The sequence below is a fragment of the Salmo trutta genome, chromosome 28, assembly GCF_901001165.1.
Source record: "Salmo trutta chromosome 28, fSalTru1.1, whole genome shotgun sequence".
NCBI lineage: Eukaryota > Metazoa > Chordata > Actinopteri > Salmoniformes > Salmonidae > Salmo > Salmo trutta.
Window position 1 is genome coordinate 917,721 of NC_042984.1, and position 20,669 is coordinate 938,389.

The 20,669-nt window shown below is 42.3% G+C and overlaps 1 protein-coding gene across 1 annotated transcript in view; it reads right to left on the minus strand.

Moving 5' to 3' along the window:
- The window catches only part of LOC115166441 (filamin-A-like), a 153,179-nt gene that overhangs the window by 119,691 nt on the left and 12,819 nt on the right, over positions 1-20,669 (minus strand). Inside the window, 2 exon segments of the mRNA XM_029720339.1 lie at positions 420-582; positions 4,634-4,711. Of these exon segments, the coding sequence (XP_029576199.1) occupies positions 420-582; positions 4,634-4,711 (241 nt within the window).

A 20,669-nucleotide genomic window follows, 5' to 3' on the forward strand; every position in this document is an offset into this window, starting at 1 on the left:
CTTTTCCTGCAATATATAATATACACTAAGTGTACAAAACATTAGGAACACCTTCCTAATATTGAGTTGCACCCCCTTTTTTCCCTGAATTCGTTGAGGAATGGACTTTTCATCTACATTGATTGAAGTGGATTTAACAAGTGACATCAAAAAAGGATGATAGCTTTCAGCTGGATTCACCTGGTCAGTCTATGTCATGGAAAGAGCAGGTGTTCCTAATGTTTTGTACACTCATTGTACACTCAATATATACACATAAACACACGTAACACACAAACCAGCCAAAAGTGATAAATATACAGTCGTCCTTACTAACTGAGCTGCCAGAGAGGAAGGAAACTGCTCAGCGATGTCAGCAAGAGACCAATGGTGATTTTAAAACAGTCACAGAGTTCAATGGCTGAGAAAACAGTTGGTACCTCCGGTGTAGACATCAAAGTATGTGGTCTTATTGGGGATGTTTCCGGAAGGTTCTAGTCCAGGTCCCTGGGCTGTAGCTTTACTGCTGTCTCCCTGAGCCATCCCCACATCCACCTCATAAGGAGACTTATTGATGTGAAGCCCCGCAAACAGCACCGTCACCTAGTAAAACACAGAGTTACCAAACAGCACCGTCACCTAGTAAAACACAAAGTTACCAAACAGCACCGTCACCTAGTAAAACACAGAGTTACCAAACAACACCATCACCTGGTAATAATACACACTGTTACCAAACAACACCATCACCTGGTAATAATACACACTGTTAACAAACAATACCATCACCTAGTAATAATACACACTGTTACCAAACAACACCATCACCTGGTAATAATACACACTGTTACCAAACAACACCATCACCTAGTAATAATACACACTGTTACCAAACAACACCATCACCTGGTAATAATACACACTGTTACCAAACAACACCATCACCTGGTAATAATACACACTGTTACCAAACAACACCATCACCTAGTAATAATACACACTGTTACCAAACAACACCGTCACCTGGTAATAATACACACTGTTACCAAACAACACCATCACCTAGTAAAACACAGAGGAACCAAACAACACCATCACCTGGTAATAATACACACTGTTACCAAACAACACCATCACCTGGTAATAATACACACTGTTACCAAACAACACCATCACCTGGTAATAATACACACTGTTACCAAACAACACCATCACCTGGTAAAACACAGAGTTACCAAACAACACCATCACCTGGTAATAATACACACTGTTACCAAACAACACCATCACCTAGTAAAACACAGAGTTACCAAACAACACCATCACCTGGTAATAATACACACTGTTACCAAACAACACCATCACCTGGTAATAATACACACTGTTACCAAACAACACCATCACCTGGTAATAATACACACTGTTACCAAACAACACCATCACCTGGTAATAATACACACCGTTACCAAACAACACCATCACCTAGTAATAATACACACTGTTACCAAACAACACCATCACCTAGTAAAACACAGAGTTACCAAACAACACCATCACCTGGTAATAATACACACTGTTACCAAACAACACCATCACCTGGTAATAATACACACTGTTACCAAACAACACCATCACCTGGTAATAATACACACTGTTACCAAACAACACCATCACCTAGTAATAATACACACTGTTACCAAACAACACCGTCACCTGGTAATAATACACACTGTTACCAAACAACACCGTCACCTAGTAAAACACAGAGGAACCAAACAACACCATCACCTGGTAATAATACACACTGTTACCAAACAACACCATCACCTAGTAAAACACAGAGTTACCAAACAACACCATCACCTGGTAATAATACACACTGTTACCAAACAACACCATCACCTGGTAATAATACACACTGTTACCAAACAACACCGTCACCTGGTAATAATACACACTGTTACCAAACAACACCATCACCTGGTAATAATACACACTGTTACCAAACAACACCATCACCTGGTAATAATACACACTGTTACCAAACAACACCATCACCTAGTAATAATACACACTGTTACCAAACAACACCATCACCTGGTAATAATACACACTGTTACCAAACAACACCATCACCTGGTAATAATACACACTGTTACCAAACAACACCATCACCTAGTAAAACACAGAGTTACCAAACAACACCATCACCTGGTAATAATACACACTGTTACCAAACAACACCATCACCTGGTAATAATACACACTGTTACCAAACAACACCATCACCTGGTAATAATACACACCGTTACCAAACAACACCATCACCTCGTAATAATACACACTGTTACCAAACAACACCATCACCTAGTAAAACACAGAGTTACCAAACAACACCATCACCTGGTAATAATACACACTGTTACCAAACAACACCATCACCTGGTAATAATACACACTGTTACCAAACAACACCATCACCTGGTAATAATACACACTGTTACCAAACAACACCATCACCTAGTAATAATACACACTGTTACCAAACAACACCGTCACCTGGTAATAATACACACTGTTACCAAACAACACCATCACCTAGTAAAACACAGAGGAACCAAACAACACCATCACCTGGTAATAATACACACTGTTACCAAACAACACCATCACCTAGTAAAACACAGAGTTACCAAACAACACCATCACCTGGTAATAATACACACTGTTACCAAACAACACCATCACCTGGTAATAATACACACTGTTACCAAACAACACCGTCACCTGGTAATAATACACACTGTTACCAAACAACACCATCACCTGGTAATAATACACACTGTTACCAAACAACACCATCACCTGGTAATAATACACACTGTTACCAAACAACACCATCACCTAGTAATAATACACACTGTTACCAAACAACACCATCACCTGGTAATAATACACACTGTTACCAAACAACACCATCACCTGGTAATAATACACACTGTTACCAAACAACACCATCACCTGGTAATAATACACACTGTTACCAAACAACACCATCACCTGGTAATAATACACACTGTTACCAAACAACACCCTCACCTGGTAATAATACACACTGTTACCAAACAACACCATCACCTGACAATAATACACAGCATGTCATATAGGACTTTGGGTTAAGGGGGCAACCTAACAACAACAGTAGGGTTAGGTTAGGATTAAAGGTCAAGGTTAGGGTAGGTCAGGAATAAGGGTTAAGGTTAGGGTAGGTCAGGTGAGGTTAGGAATCAGGGTTACATTTAGGGTAGGTTAGGAATAAGAGTTAAGGTAGGTTAGGGTAGATTAAGAATAAGGGTTAAGGTAGGGGAGGAATAAGGGTTAAGGTTAGGTCAGGAATAAGGGTTAAGGTTAGGGTAGGTTAGGTTAGGTTAGGAATAAGGATTAAAGTTAGGGTAGGGTTATTAGGTTAGGAATAAGGGTTAAGGTTATGTTAGGGTAGGTTAAGTTAGGAATAAGGTTTAAAGTTAGGGTAGGGTATATTAGGTTAGGAATAAGGCTTAGGTTAGGAATAAGGGTTAAGGTTAGTGTAGGGTAGGTTACGTTAGGAATAAGGTTTAAAGTTAGGGTAGGACCTTTAGGTTAGGAATAAGGCTTAGGGTTAGGTCAGGAGTAAGGGTTAAGGTTAGGGTAGGTTAGGAATAAAGGCTAAGGTTAGGTTAGGGTCGGAATAAGGGCTATGGTTAGGGTAGGGTATATTAGGTTAGGAATAAGGCTTAGGGTTAGGTCAGGAGTAAGGGTTAAGGTTAGGGTAGGGTAGGAATAAGGGCTAAGGTTAGGTATGTTCAGGTCGGTTAGGAATAAGGTTTAAGGTTACATTAGGTTAATTTAGGTTAGGAATAAGGATTAAGGTTAGAGTAGGTTAAGTTAGGAGTAAGGGTTAAGGTTTGGGTTGGTTAGGTTAGGAATAAAGGTTACGGTTAGGGTAGGGTAAATTAGGAACATAGGTTAAGGTTAAAGTAGGTTAGTAGTAAGGGATAAGGTTTGGGTAGGTTAGGTTAGGTTAGGTTAGGAATAAGGGGTTATGTTAGGGTAGGTTAGGTTAGGAATAAGGTTTAAGGTTAGGGTGGGAATAAGGGTTAAGGTTCAGGTAGGGTAGATATAAGGGTTAAGGTTAGGTTAGGGTAGGGTAGGAATAAGGGTTAAGGTTAGAGTAGGGTATATTAGGTTAGGAATAAGGGTTAAGATAGGTTAGGATAAGAATAAGGGTTAAGGTTAGGGTAGGTTAGGTTCGGAATAAGGGTTAAGGTTATGATAGGTTAGGAATAAGGGTTAAGGTTAGGGTAGGTTAGGAATAAGGGTTAAGGTTTGGATAGGTTAGGAATAAGGGTTAAGGTTAGGGTAGGTTAGGGTAGATATAAGGGTTAAGGTTAGGTTAGGTTAGGGTAGGTTAGGAATAAGGGTTAAGGTTAGAGTAGGGTATATTAGGTTAGGAATAAGGGTTAAGGTTAGGTTAGGTTAGGTTAGGAATAAGGGTTAAGGTTAGGGTAGGTTAGGAACAAGGGTTAGGGTAGGTTAGGTTCGGAATAAGGGTTAAGGTTATGATAGGTTAGGAATAAAGGTTAAGGTTAGGTTAAGGATAGAATAGAAAGTGTACCTTGTGCATCCCAGTGACCTTAGGTATGTAGAAGACAGAGTAGGTTTGGTTCGTGTCATTGTTGGCTGTCACTTTGGCCTGATAGGAGGATACATAGAGAGAATTAGAGTTGGATACATGTAGATAAACTTGAACTTTTCGCAAGGATTTATACGAGATACTAACCTCAACATTAAAACCTTCAAACCAAATCAAAATTCCAGACCTAAAAGCTTAATTTTGGACAAAATTACCTGCATGGACTACTACTACCAAGGACTATCAAGAAAAAAATTATACCAAACCAAAACATGCAGAAGAAACACAGTGGAACCTGGAAATACCATCCAACACAAATGTTCAGACTGAACCTACTTCTGAAGCCAAAAAGTAAAAGACAATAGTCTGTAGGTCATTTTGTGTAATTTCTGCATGAGGTTGTAAGTAACAAGAACATTTCCCAGGACATAGACATATCTGATATTGGCAGAAAGCTTAAATTCTTTTTAATCTAACTGCACTGTCCAATTTACAGTAGCTATTACAGTGAAATAATACCATGCTATTGTTTGAGGAGAGTGCACAATTTTGAACATAAAAAGTTATCAATAAACAAATTAGGCATATTTGTGCAGTCTTGATACAACATTTTGAACAGAAATGCAATGGTTCATTGAATCAGCCTAAAACGTTGCACATACACTTCTGCCATCTAATGGCCAAAATGTATATTGCACCTGGGCTGGAATAATACATTATGGCCTTTCTCTTGAATTTCAAAGATGGTACAAAAAAAATACAAAAGAACTGTTTTTTTTTGTCTTTATATTATCTTTTACCAGATCTAATGTGTTATATTCTCCTACATTCATTTCACATTTCCACAAACTTCAAAGTGTTTCCTTTCAAATGGTACCAAGAATATGCATATCCTTACTTCAGGGCCTGAGCTACAGGCAGTTAGATTTGGGTATGTCATTTCAGGCGAAAATTGGAAAAAGAGGCGGATCCTTAAGTTTATTTTAAATAAGGCTACTAAGCTACCAAGCTGCTAGGACAGAACAGACCTGGCTGCAATTAGCACTGAAGTGTGAAGTGAGAGATGGCAGGAGAGTTTCACAGCCACCCCGTCCCACCCAAATGCAGCGGCCTTTAAATCCCCCATGGCTTATTCCTGTGGAGAACTCATTACAATACAGTACCCCATGGATAAGGATCGGCGTTCCGTCAACAGGACAGGTGTAAATCGTGCAGCGCGTTGTGTCAAGGCCGCAGATTTTAGAGTAACAACAAATGTCGGTACATAGAAGTTTCTTACATCGGCTGAAAGCTTAAATTCTTGTTAATATAACTGCACTGTCTAATTTACAGTAGCTATTACTGTGAAAAAGTGCTATGTTATTGTTTAAGGAGAGCTCCTAACAACAAAACACTTTTTTTCAACGCGATAGGTTTGATAAATTCCCCTCTGAAAGTGAAATGTGTACTTACATTCTGAAATCTTGCTCTGATTTATCATCCAAAGGGTCCCAGAGATAACATGAAGTGTCGTGTTGTTAGATAAAATCCTTTTTCATATCCTAAAAAGGTCCATATAGTACGCACGATTGAATTTGTATTTCCACTCGTTCAATTTGCAAACAAAGGAATCTGTGAAAATCTCACCCTAAGCGTTGTTTGAACGAGTCAAATCACATTCGTATGTATTCCTCAGAGATCCTAGAAGGTAACAAGACTTCACTATTTCATTATGGATGTAGCATATCCTATAGGACACCATATTTGTCAGAGAGCGACGCCTTAATGGCACGCCGATGACGTGGGCGCTTGAACAACTATCTTTGTCAAATAAGCACGAATCAGGGCCAAACAAAGCCAGCTAGATAGCCAATGAGCTGGGCTTTACGGGAGTATCTGGAAACCATATATGTGTTGTAAAATGTAGCTTCTAATCTTGTACAGCATGCCTTTTCATTTTGGACAAAAATTATAAGGATATTGAGTTATGAAGTTGTGAAAACTGGGTGTTTTGCAAATGTTGAACTTATAATATGGCTACTAATACTTGGAAAGCTAAATCAAAGTCAAAGTATACAGATTTGATGATATTCTTGTAGAAAAATGGAATATGAATGCGAATGTCTTCTTCATGATTTGCCCAAATGTACCTGGGGACTTTACACTAAAAGTCTTGTTGTTCACTAATTTTTCAGGTTATCCATCTGAAACTTCGCACATACAGTCGTGGCGAAATGTTTTGAGAATGACACAAATATACATTTTCACAAAGTCTGCTGCCTCAGTTTGTATGATGGCAATTTTCATATACTCCAGAATGTTATGAAGAGTGATCAGATGAAATGCAATTTATTGCAAAGTCCCTCTTTGCCATGCAAATTAACTGAATCCCAAAAAAACATTTCCACTGCCTTTCAGCCCTGCCACAAAAGGACCAGCCGACATCATGTCAGTGATTCTCTCGTTAACACAGGTGTGTGTTGACGAGGACAAGGCTGGAGATCACTCTGTCATGCTGATTGAGTTTGAATAACAGACTGGAAGCTTCAAAAGGAGGTTGGTGCTTGGAATCATTGTTCTTCCTCTGTCAACCATGATTACCTGCAAGGAAACACGTGCCGTCATCATTGCTTTGCACAAAAAGGGCTTCACAGGCAAGGATATTGCTACCAGTAAGATTGCACCTAAATCAACCATTTATCGGATCATCAAGAACTTCAAGGAGAGCAGTTAAAATATTGTGAAGAAGGCTTCAGAGTGCCCAAGAAAGTCCAGCAAGGGCCAGGACCATCTCCTAAAGTTGATTCAGCTGCGGGATCGGGGCACCACCAGTACAGAGCTTGCTCAGGAATGGCAGCAGGCAGGTGTGAGTGCATCTGCACGCACAGTGAGGCAAAGACTTTTGGAGGATGGCCTGGTGTCAAGAAGGGCAGCAAAGAAGCCACTTCTCTCCAGAAACAACATCAGGGAAAGACTGATATTCTGCAAAAGGTACAGGGATTGGACTGCTGAGGACTGGGGTAAAGTTATTTTCTCTGATGAATCCCCTTTCCGATTGTTTGGGGCATCCGGAAAAAAGCTTGTCCAGAGAAGACAAGGTGAGCGCTACCATCAGTCCTGTGTCATGCCAACAGTAAAGCATCCTGAGACCATTCATGTGTGGGGTTGCTTCTCAGCCAAGGGAGTGGGCTCACTCACAATTTTGCCTAAGAACACAGCCATGAATAAAGAATGATACCAACACATCCTCCGAGAGCAACTTCTCCCAACCATCCAGGGACAGTTTGGTGACGAACAATGCCTTTTCCAGCATGATGGAGCACCTTGCCATAAGGCAAAAGTGTTAACTAAGTGGCTCGGGGAACAAAACATCGATATTTTGGGTGGCCAGGAAACTCCCCAGACCTTAATCCCATTGAGAACTTGTGGTCAATCCTCAAGAGGTGGGTAGACAAACAAAAACCCACAAATTCTGACAAACTCCAAGCATTGATTATGCAAGAATGGGCTGCCATCAGTCAGGATGTGACCCAGAAGTTAATTGACAGCATGCCAGGGTGGATTGCAGAGGTCTTGAAAAAGAAGGGTCAACACTGCAAATATTGACTCTTTGCATCAACTTCATGTAATTGTCAATAAAAGCCTTTGACACTTATGAAATGCTTGTAATTATACTTCAGTATTCTATAGTAACATCTGACAAAAATATCTAAAGACACTGAAGCAGCAAACTTTGTGGAAATTAACATTTGTGTCATTCTCAAAACTTTTGGCCACGACTGTACAGTGCTGCCACACTATCGGAATTACAACCAGAGTGGTGGCTATAACTGTGACCTTTCTCTTACATTTCAAAGAAGGTGGTAGAAAAGACTGGTTGTTTTTTTCTTTATATTATCTTTTACCAGATCTAATGTGTTATATTCTCCTACATTCCTTTCACATTTCCACAAACCTCAAAGTGTTTCCTTTCAAATGGTACCAAGAATATGCATATCCTTGCTTCAGGGCCTGAGCTACAGGCAGTTAGATTTGGGTATGTAATTTCAGGCGAAAATTGGAAAAAGGGGCGGATCCTTAAGTTTATTTTAAGGAGAGCTCCTAACAACAAAACACTTTTTTCAACGCGATAGGTTTGACATATGTATGTCATTTAAGCGAAAATTGAAAAAAAGGGGGCTATATTAAAAATAACACTGCATGGAATAAGTACAACATAAAGCTCCTCAAGGACAATTCAGAGACACTTTTTGCTGACTTCCACAAAGAGGGGAACGTAAGCAACTTAATTTTCCACACAGACCCTCCCCTGGTATGGCACAGTGCTATAAGAACACACTACCCACCTATGTCAAGAGAGAGAGGGTATTGACCGAGGATGGAAACTCAGAATTCTAAACATTGAGGAAATTGAAACAACCAACGTGTACAAGTCTGAGACAGTATGGGTGCAGGGCATCCTCATGCAGTTCCAGCAGGACTTTTATGGGATCAAAGAGAGAGCACAGCAGGAAAAGCTCAACTCCCACTTCCTGAGTGAGTCTGATCACACCTCTTCAAAATGTTCTGCTAACGAGGTCAGCCACCCAGCACTGAACACACCCAGGTCCCACAACTGCACTGCTCCTCCATCATTGAGTGGGATACATTCACAGAGCTGGAGAGAGAGATGGTGGAGCTCAGAGAGCTGGAGAGAGACGTGGTGGAGCTCAGAGAGCTGGAGAGAGACATGGTGGAGCTCAGAGAGCTAGTCCACACAATTCAGACAGAACAAACCCACAAAACAGACCAGCACAACAGCCCCCCCCCCCCCCCCCCCCCAAGGAGGAGGTGACAAAGCTGAGGTGTGACAAAGGGTGGCCACAGCACTCAAGGGAGTAATTGAAAAAGCTTCCCCCAATTCAAATCAAATCAACTATGCTTGCAATTTAACTCACAAGTGTTTATCTCCATCCTGCTACCACAAAAAGACTTTCACCCTGCACCATACAGCAGATGAATGCAAGCATTTCACGAGACTGTGCCTCAAAACCTAATGTCTACCTGGCCCACCACTCCACCCTGGACTAATGTCTACCTGGCCCACCACTCCACCCTGGACTTGAACAGCCTTTGCGACCAGGTCCACCTCTACAAGGCAGCAATCCCAACTTTTGCCGGGACCCTGAAGGTCCGTAGACCCAGCACCTCACACAGGAGCAACAGTGCAATGGACACCTCGCCCAGACCAGCGAGACACTCTCCCAGACCTGCAAGACCCCCTCCTGAAGGAAATGAACCGATAGAACGCACGCCAAGAGGACCTACACGCAGACCACTGCTGTAGGGTACTGTAGACTACTTTATCACTGACCTCAATCCCTAGTCTCTTAGAGCATTTACAGTCAGTCCACTGAAACCCCTATCAGATCACAGCAAAATCACACTCTACTTGAACAGAGCTATGCTCAATCATGACGCATTTCGTAAAATAGCGATAATATTCCGACTGGGAGACGTCTTTTTCGTTCAAAGACTGAAAATGTAAAATGGCCTCTTCACGTGCATGCGCACACCCGTCTCATTGTTCTCAGATCGACCACTTACCAAATGCGCTACTGTTTTTCAGCCAGTAACTGCAGAGTCATCATTCAACTTTCTGGCGCCTTCTGAGAGCCTATGGGAGCCTTAGAAAGTGTCACGTTACAGCAGAGATCCTCTGTTTTGGATAGAGATGACAAAGAAGGCCAAGAAATGGTCAGAGAGGGCGCTTCCTGTTTGGAATCTTCTCAGGTTTTGGCCTGCCATATGAGTTCTGTTATACTCACAGACACCATTCAAACAGTTTTAGAAACTTGACGGTGTTTTCTATCCAAATCAAACAATTATATGCATATTCTAGTTACTGGGCAGGAGTAGTATCCAGATTAAATCGGGTACGTTTTTTATCCGGCCGTGCAAATACTGCCCCCTATCCCCAACAGGTTAAAATGGTGTAAAATAGTCATATGTTTGAGAAATTGAAGTAATAGCATTTCTAAGGTATTTGAATATCACGCCACTCGATTCCACTGGCTGTTGACTAGGTGGGACGATTTCGTCCCACATACCCTAAAGAGGTTAACTGCCTTGTTCAGGGGCAGAACACATTTGTACCTTGTCAGCTCAGGGATTTGAACTTGCAACCTTTCAGTTATTAGTCCAACGCTCTAACCACTAGGCTACGCTGCCGCATTATCATTTACAGCAGACTCTTACATTTCCTCATTGAAAAACAATGTACTGAGCAAATGTCAAATTGTCTTTTTACCAAATTACCGAATGACAGACCACGTATTCACCCTGCACACCATAATTGACAAACAAACAAACCTAAAAAAAGGTAAAGATTGACTCAATTTGGCATAAGGGCCTGCTATACAAGGTGAAAGGTGAAAAATACAAGGTGAAAAATAGACAAGGTAAAAAAAATATTCACCTTGATGGAAATGGTGTTGGGGAAAAAACATATGACATTATAAAATCCATGTACACAAACAAAAAACACACATTTCTTTCCACAGGGCCATGGAGAAAGACAGGGATGCAGCGTAAGCCCCACTTTCTTCAACATATAGTTGAAGTCGGAAGTTTACATACACCTTAGCCAAATACATTTCAACTCGGTTTTCACAATTCCTGACATTTAATCCGAGTAAAAATGATCTGTCTTAGGTCAGTTAGGATCACCACTTTATTTTAAGAATGTAAAATGTCAGAATAATAGTAGAGAATTATTTATTTCAGCTTTTATTTCTTCCATCACATTCCCAGTGGTTCAGAAGTTTACATACACTCAATTAATATTTGGTAGTGTCATGACGTTGGCCTGTGGGTAAGGTTTATGACCCCCCCTCATAAATACCTTTCTCCCTTCCCCTCTCTGACCCTACTGAAGGACTTGAATAGCCTGTGTTAAATATAGAGAGTCTGGGAACATCAAACAAATGGGGAAAAGGAACCATATTTTGGTAATAAAACCAGTTGGAAATATGCTTGGGAACGTAATGAGTATGTATGTATGTCAGTTCGGTTGTCATCTGAGACATTATGACTGATGACAGGACGACATAAACTGTACCTGGGAAAGTATACACCCTCTAGTTATCAGAGTCACATGGAATTGTTATGCAATTGAAATGTTTGATATTGAAATTGTTTGTTAGGAGATTAAATGTAATTTTAGCTTCCAAATGAGAGAATTGGGTTTTCATAAGGAAAGTGCCCTGCTTGATCAGTGGTCCACCCCTGTGAAGAGACAGGGGTTATAAACGATGAAACACATCCTTCCCCCTCTCCACTATATAAGCCTTTGACGAAAAGATAACCAGGTGGTTCCAGTACGTGAGGTCTGCAGCCTCTACGTTAGAAGGACACACATGTCAAGTACAGAACTAAGCCAACCTCGGCGTGAGCTTTGGTGGCGAATGGTATGAACTTTGAGCTTATTCACTACAGAAGTGATACTTCCTAGCCGTTGAGTTAGCAGCGGCCGCTGTAGACGTGGGCTAGGAAAGGACGGACGACGGATCCAGTCTAACAGACGGACAAAGATACCACCACGTATCCAATTTACCACCAGAGACATTCTTCCGAGGACAGGAAGATCTGTTGGCCAACCCGGCCAGCATCTACGACCAATATACCGAAGCGCAGCTCAGAGTAAATATTTATTGCATTTTCCTTTTCCAAATGGGCGGTAATTTGGTAATGCATAAGATAATGTATTTACGATAGCATAGCTGCTGTTTGTTTGTTCCTAAGTCTTCCCGCTCTTTCATTCAAGCCCAACCCCCTTTCCTTTGTGTAACCAGCCGTCATATCTGTTCCGTCCACCGGGACGTTTTCTGTATGACATCATTTGTATTCTGTGTATTTGTAATTCTGTGTGATTGGTTTAGGTATTTAGTAAATAAATAGTTAAACCCAATTTTACAGTGGCTTCTCCACTTGTTAGCCCAGAGTATACTCTGCTTCCTAAGAATTTAACATTGTTCAATGATCCGAAAAGGGTGTGAACAGACATATTTGGCGCACCCTGTGTGGACTCTAAAACTAGGCCGCACGTTTGGGTAATTTCGATAACATTTGGAGCCCCCGTGCGAGGAATCTAAAATAGGATGACGCTTTCATTTTGATTCAGCCTATATAAAATTGAAAAGCAGATTACATAATATACCAAGTTTATTATATACATTATGGGAATTGTAGACCGGAATTATTGGTGCGTGTGTGCTCTGGAGAATCGCCTCCGTGTTGTGCTCTGACGTAGGCAGTGGGTAGGGAAAGCTACACATTTCTGTATGAGGGCTGATAAAGCTATCTGAGAAATAGCGCGTTTGGCCAAACGCTGGGCTATTTCTCACTCGCGCGTTTCAGACGCATGTTGGCTAGGTCATTATTAATTTCTCGAGCGAGGACAAAGAGCCAGCCGATTGAAATTTAGGAGAGATTAGCTTGACCAGCGATAAGTATCTCTCTGTCTCTCGCGTTTCGATGCGAGTAGACCACGGTGCATTTCGTTGTTTGCCGCGAGTTCCGGTTAAAACATCGTCAAATATCGCCGAAAAGGGTTTGAACATAATACGTTATAAGTAAAACCTTTCCCTTGCCAAGGGAATCCTATGTTGTGCATTTTTCAGGCATAAAGTAGCATTAGCTTGCTCGAGATACTAAGCTAACAAAAGGGAAAACAGCCATTTTGTTTTGTGCCACATTGTAAATCCTCCGCCTCGCTGAACGGAAGTCCCGCCCTGGGTACTTCCGCTTGATTTCAGCGTGTGCCAGCAGGGACCTCTGAAGAGTCACCAGTACTTTCCTTCAAGAAGAATTAGTCAGGTGACACTCAAGTCGTTACTCATGATATCCAGACGGATATCGATGTCTTATTCAATTGAACTAATAAGTGAAATTGCCAGATTTACATTCTCAAGTGGATCTTTTAAATAATATCCAAATTGATGAGTTTTCTAAATGAGACATTGTAATCTTTTTCCCACATTAACCTAGATGAATAAACCTCTCAGGTTAAAGTTTAAATCCCAAATAGCCTATACAGGTTTGATTTATCATTAAAATTGATCAATCAGTAAAATTTGGTTTTTGCAAAACCCATTCAGTAATCCAGTACTGACAGAAGTCCCGCCCCCGCGGGAATCCCATGTGGCTTCGGCCCAAGGAAGAAGTGTACCATAGTGGGGAGTGTTCCCAACATTTGATCGACTGTTTACACTTATGAAATCCAATCAATGGAGATTGTATGGATTATCGTCTCATTCAATTTAATAAGTTAAATTGTTGAACATACCTTAATGTTCTTCCAATCAAATGAGACACTTTTAAAACTTCTCATATTAACCTGGATGAAGCAACCTCTCAGGTTAATTCAAGTTTAATACCCAGATAGCCTACCCAGGTAGGATTAATCATTGGCATTGATTAATTAATTCAATTTGCTTTTGCAAATTCATTCACGTCCAACTTCCACATTACTGGTACAGTACTGATGGTTCGTCAACATCTATAAATAGATTAAACTTGTCTTTGCAGCTTCCAATGAATTCCAAACCCAAACATTGAAAAAAAAAATAGGAACATTTTTCCTCTAAATTTTTCTAATAATGTGCAAGCTACCAAAGGAGGTGGTCACCACTCCTCCGCTAATTAGTGAACCTCCACCCATAAAAGGATTGATCTCTGACCTCAGCAGCGATACCAACCCTAATTATGCCATTAGTGAAAAATCAGCCGAAGTTGCGAATGCTGTCCAAAATCAACCATCAAACACAGGCTTTGTGACAGTTCTCTCCACTTTAGCACTTATGTATCGCCATCAAAGGTTGGCATCGATCCAATACCACAGTGCACAGCTGAAGCACGTGCAAGACATGGCTAACATGAGGGCAAAGGTGGAGAGAACTGAGGAACTATTGACAAAAGCAGGAAATGAAAACATTCTGCTAGCCGAGGAACTGCGTTTGAAATCGGAAGAATTAAAAGTAATTGCAAATACTTATGACGATGAACGAGCACAAACTCTCCAACAAAATCGTCATCTGCAGGAACAACTCGATTTAGCCAAAACTAAATACGATGTAGTCCACTCCAAACTAGATAAATCTGTCAAGTTATCTATAAACAGGAGCGCACAATTTGATAACATGCAGGCAGTTTTGTTGAACGTTACTCAAGGTAACAATGTTCTACTCCAAATTCTGCAGACCAAAGACGATCAGTTGATGAACACAATGACTAAGTTGGATGACAAATCAGCAGAACTTATTGAAGTTGCTGACCAAATGAATGATGAGAGAACTCAGGTGATGAGGATGGAAATATTGATTTCTAAGCAAGCAAAGGAAATCTCATCACTGAATCTCTCGCTCCGTACTCAAGACCTCAATCTGCAAACCATGACAGATAAGTTTGAGACCGAAAGGAGCAGAGGTGACACTCACGTGTCCAAAATCGGTACTCTAAGCGCTCAAGTGGACTCTGCAATGCAGCAGAAGACCACCCTTAGGTACCATCTGGAGGAAGTCCAGAATGGTCACGCTCTACAGCATGACTACCCATCCAAGCAACCGGAGTCCGGTACTCAAAGGAGTGAAGACGATAGGTTTCAGACATTGCCTCCATCATGTGTCCCTCAGTCTTCTCCTCTTGGCCATTCGGCACTGAGTAATATGGAGCCTCTTGGCCAACAAAGCCAAAGCTTGGCTTCTCCTCTTGGCCTGTCGGCCCCAATTTCTCCACAGGATGAAGCCAACCCTCTCCGCCCGCTTGGCGCGGAATACCTTGACAAACTCGTCAAGAATTTCCCCACCTTTGACCCCGTTCCAGGTCAGCCAAACGATACTGAGACGTTCCTAGCTGACATAGAGGACACGTTGGGTGGCTACCCGAATGCTACGGGTTCTGACAGGGTTTACCTGTTGAAGTGAACGTCGAATAGACACGTGACGAGGTTCATTCGCCTACAACAGCAACACGTGCTAAATGACTACGCTAAACTTGCCACAGCTTTGAAATTAGAATTCAGTGGTTCTGCGACTCGCAAACACGATAGCTCACTGGCTAACACGGTCAAACAAGCTCGGAACGAACACCCACGAGCTTTCTATCATAGGCTTCGTTCAGCTTACTTTGGCCTACTCACGGAAACAGGAATGGAAGAGCTGTTACCATTCAAACAAATGTTTCTGTCGAACATGTATCCCACCTTCATTACCTACTTGGGCCCTGCAGCCCACGTTGGCTTGCCTATCTTACAACTCAGAGAGCTTGCAAGCACAGCTTTTGAGGCATCAAAAGCTCGCAACACCAAGAGCCCTGACCACTCGGTTTTGAAGTTTGACCAGGAGCACTCACTCCAGTTAGAGGGCGCATTATCAGGTATTGGAGCGTCGAGAGATGACGCACAACAACAGTTTCTACCACGAAACCATGATTCCAATAACCGCCGCGGTCGAAATAACTGTAAATAACGTCGCCTTCAAAACGACTACCGCTACAATCGACCTGTTCGCTACGTTCCTGCACCTAACCCACACAACGTGTCAGAGCACAAGGGTAACAAAGGGTTGAAGGACGATCAAAACGTAGACCAATGTTCTCCAGAAGTTCCACTACGTGAAGAACTAAAACGAGAACAATTTGAGAAAAGGGTAAAAGATAAGTCACAAGGACTAGACGGGGAATTACCGGACACCAGGTCCGCAGAAATTAACACCCATAGCAAGGACGTTAAAGTTCAAATTTCTCCCGCTCTCATTCAAGACCCTATCCAGGGCCCGCTTAATCAAGAAACAAGCCCCCGGGCTTTGTCTGTAGACTCTGATACAAAAGTTGCGAAGAAAAAGGACAAACGCTTCGTTAAAGCCAAGCCCACTCAAAATCGGAAAAGTCAATCTGCTTCCACCTTGAACAGAAAGGGCACATCACGTCGTTGCGAACGACCACTCCACTTTGTGGGGAATATGTCCACTAACCACGAATCTAAACGGCCACACCTGGAAACAGTCCTGGAGGATTGCTTAACTTGTCATGCGCTAATTGATTCGGGTGCGACAATATCACTCATCTCTCAAACATTGTTTGATGATCTCAAAAGGGCTTTGAAGCCAACTAAACGTTGGTCAAAAGTGGAACGATGCGACACTACACTTCGAGGGGTCACTCAGACTACCTCGCCTCTCACATTGAGAGTCATGCTGAAACTACACTTCCAGGACGTATCACTCGTTCACCCTGTGTATGTTACCATCCTCGAAACTGTACCCCTGCTACTTGGAGCAGACTTGATGGATCGGTTACTCCCATTGATGGATTGGAAAACCAACCAGGTATGGTCACAGGCCACAGTGCCTTCTCCACTGACCACACTGTCTTCCCCTAACGCTAGCTGCAATGCAGTCATTCACGAGGGGTATCTGTCAAAAGCACCCCTTGCGAAAAAGACGTTTAGAAACCTCTTGGTGCAGAATCCGATCCAAGGAGATATTACAATATCTCGACACATTCCATCAGCCAATCTGATTAACCATTCTTTTCATGATTTCGAGCCAGCTGTCTCTGTGAATGAGCAACTTCCCTCCTCCTTGCAGTCATGCAATACGGTAGTTGAGATGAACTTCTCTTGCCCTTCGGACACTTCCGCAAGCATTGCGGCCGTCTCAGCAAGAAAAACATCGATGCGCAGAGTATACTCTGTTTCCGATGATACACCTTCCGCTTTGTGGGGGACTGTCAACCCTTACAATGACACTAATGGTCTCAGTCCAGCAACTGACCCGATGACTCCCACTGGTGAAACACTTTGCGATATCACAGACCGATATCCTCGTCTCAGTTTGCAGGTACTGAAGAGGTTGCCACACGCGGACGCGGTGGTGACTGACATACCTCGACAGCCACTGAGTGCTTTGAAGCACAAACACCAAGAGATTTGGTTGAAAGGTTACAGCCATTCTCATAATAACGCGGCCACTGACAACTCGTACATAGGGTCCGACCTTTTTGTTTGCGCCTCGGACACCAACACCACCCGCTGGTGGGGGGTCCCGAGACACAAAGGGGGGGAATAGTAGCCCAGACCCATGATGAGCCTCATCGAGGCCGGTGGGGGGGTCGAGTCTACGGACAACACCGTACGAGGCCGCCAGAGCATAAATCAAATCTAGTTGTAAACTCCCCTATGAGAACAGTGAGGAGCAGACAGGCCCCTAGACGGGGATTATCTTAGAACACATCTAAGATAGTACTGAGGTGTACCACACTGGTCGTAAAGGAAGTCCAATGGACTTGTCCACCTCCAAAACAAATGGCAACAATAATCATTCCTTGCCATGTGTAGGTTCAACTACAATACAACTAGTAATATGCTCCAATCATGTGTTCCGGTAGATAATATTTCAGAATAAATCGGTAGGACAACTGGACCCCTTGAATACCAGTACCAATACCACAGTCAGTCCAGCAACACTCAGTAAGAGGATTAGTAACCTCACAAGTTAAATTGCTATTGATAATAGCGACATAGGAGTCACTCAGAGTGCAACACGGGGAAGGGAATCTCCATTGCACTCTTCCAATGGTTAACACATGCCACTAATAAATAGAACCCTCCATTCAGGAGAAAAGTTATTAGAAGTCATGAACCATGATCACACCACGTACGACTGGTCTAATACTTAGAGTACTTCCGTCGTAAGGTTAGCTCCTCCGTGGATAACATAGCTATGAAATAGACTTCATACCTACCGCCACTACAATAGTGGAAGACACAGTGACTTGTAGAAAAACTACTACAGACTCCCTTGACACCAATTCTGACTGACCTCCAGGCATTGACCTGAAAATTACCTGACTACGTCAGACTCATTCTGAACAAGTTGTAATCTGCCAGGATACTTGGTTTTCTTCCCTTGACATGCGCGATAGTGTAAGCATAAACGCACATGCACAACGGAACATCCAATTAGGATTTATGCTAGGATCACTTAAGGGTCCAAGCAAAATACCAGCCTTAGTAAAGTTGAACATTTACTTCTAGGCCTTTGACTCTACAGCACTCACCAGTTTTCTAACCAGAAGTCCATAGGTCATCCTTGTAGACTGCCCAAAACTAGTGCCTTACAGCTGTAGACTTATCATATAGTTGTCAACTTAGGATAGTACCCTAAGCGCCACCCCGCAAATTAGGAAAGCCCTAAATATGACATTAGACAATGCCATGATAGGGTCATTTTGCCAAGACCATGGACGTAGATAGAATACAGTCCAATTAGATGATTATGGTGGCATTACTATATTTTGTTTTGTTTATGCTTTCATTCATTTTGTTTCATTTTCTTCGGCACATAGAAAGTGATAAAGCCATAAACAACTCCCCCATACAACCATCAGTTAGTGCCACAACGCCGCTCATTTGGGAGGAAATGTAATGATATATTTCATGAGTGTGTGTGCGTTGTTAACATCTGCCTAAGTTACTGCCCAGATATTCCAGTCTGGATGACCAGACGACGGGTCCGGAACGGCGATCCCAATCCGGACATCCGCTGCCGAGCCATGGAACGGACTTCTTCATTTGCAGAGACCCTACCCGGGTCGACCACCAGAGGGGGGACTGCAATAACAACCACCAACTGGACATCTGCTGCCCAGCCTTGGAGCGGACTTCTTCATTTGCAGACACCCTACCCGGGTCGACCGCCAGATGGGGACCACAACAATGATCCACAACCAGGACAACCCACGTTCATTTTTATGTTGGTTTACAACATGCAGTTTAATCGCAAGATTGAACCCAACATGGGGGGACTGTCATGACGTTGGCCTGTGGGTAAGGTTTATGACCCCCCCATAAATACCTTTCTCCCTTCCCCTCTCTGACCCTACTGAAGGACTTGAATAGCCTGTGTTAAATATAGAGAGTCTGGGAACATCAAACAAATGGGGAAAAGGAACCATATTTTGGTAATAAAACCAGTTGGAAATATGCTTGGGAACGTAATGAGTATGTATGTCAGTTCGGTTGTCATCTGAGACATTATGACTGATGACAGGATGACATAAACTGTACCTGGGAAAGTATACACCCTCTAGTTATCAGAGTCACATGGAATTGTTATGCAATTGAAATGTTTGATATTGAAATTGTTTGTTAGGAGATTAAATGTAATTTTAGCTTCCAAATGAGAGAATTGGGTTTTCATAAGGAAAGTGCCCTGCTTGATCACAGGGGTTATAAACGATGAAACACATCCTTCCCCCCTCTCCACTATATAAGCCTTTGACGAAAAGATAACCAGGTGGTTCCAGTACGTGAGGTCTGCAGCCTCTACGTTAGAAGGACACACATGTCAAGTACAGAACTAAGCCAACCTCGGCGTGAGCTTTGGTGGCGAATGGTATGAACTTTGAGCTTATTCACTACAGAAGTGATACTTCCTAGCCGTTGAGTTAGCAGCGGCCGCTGTAGACGTGGGCTAGGAAAGGACGGACGACGGATCCAGTCTAACAGACGGACAAAGATACCACCACGTATCCAATTTACCACCAGAGACATTCTTCCGAGGACAGGAAGATCTGTTGGCCAACCCGGCCAGCATCTACGACCAATATACCGAAGCGCAGCTCAGAGTAAATATTTATTGCATTTTCCTTTTCCAAATGGGCGGTAATTTGGTAATGCATAAGATAATGTATTTACGATAGCATAGCTGCTGTTTGTTTGTTCCTAAGTCTTCCCGCTCTTTCATTCAAGCCCAACCCCCTTTCCTTTGTGTAACCAGCCGTCATATCTGTTCCGTCCACCGGGACGTTTTCTGTATGACATCATTTGTATTCTGTGTATTTGTAATTCTGTGTGATTGGTTTAGGTATTTAGTAAATAAATAGTTAAACCCAATTTTGTATTGCTGATTCAACTTGTTAGCCAGGGTTCGTGAAGATAGCCAAGAATTTACAACTTTCATTATGAGACTGAAAATAAGATAAGGGTTAATATTGACTGCTA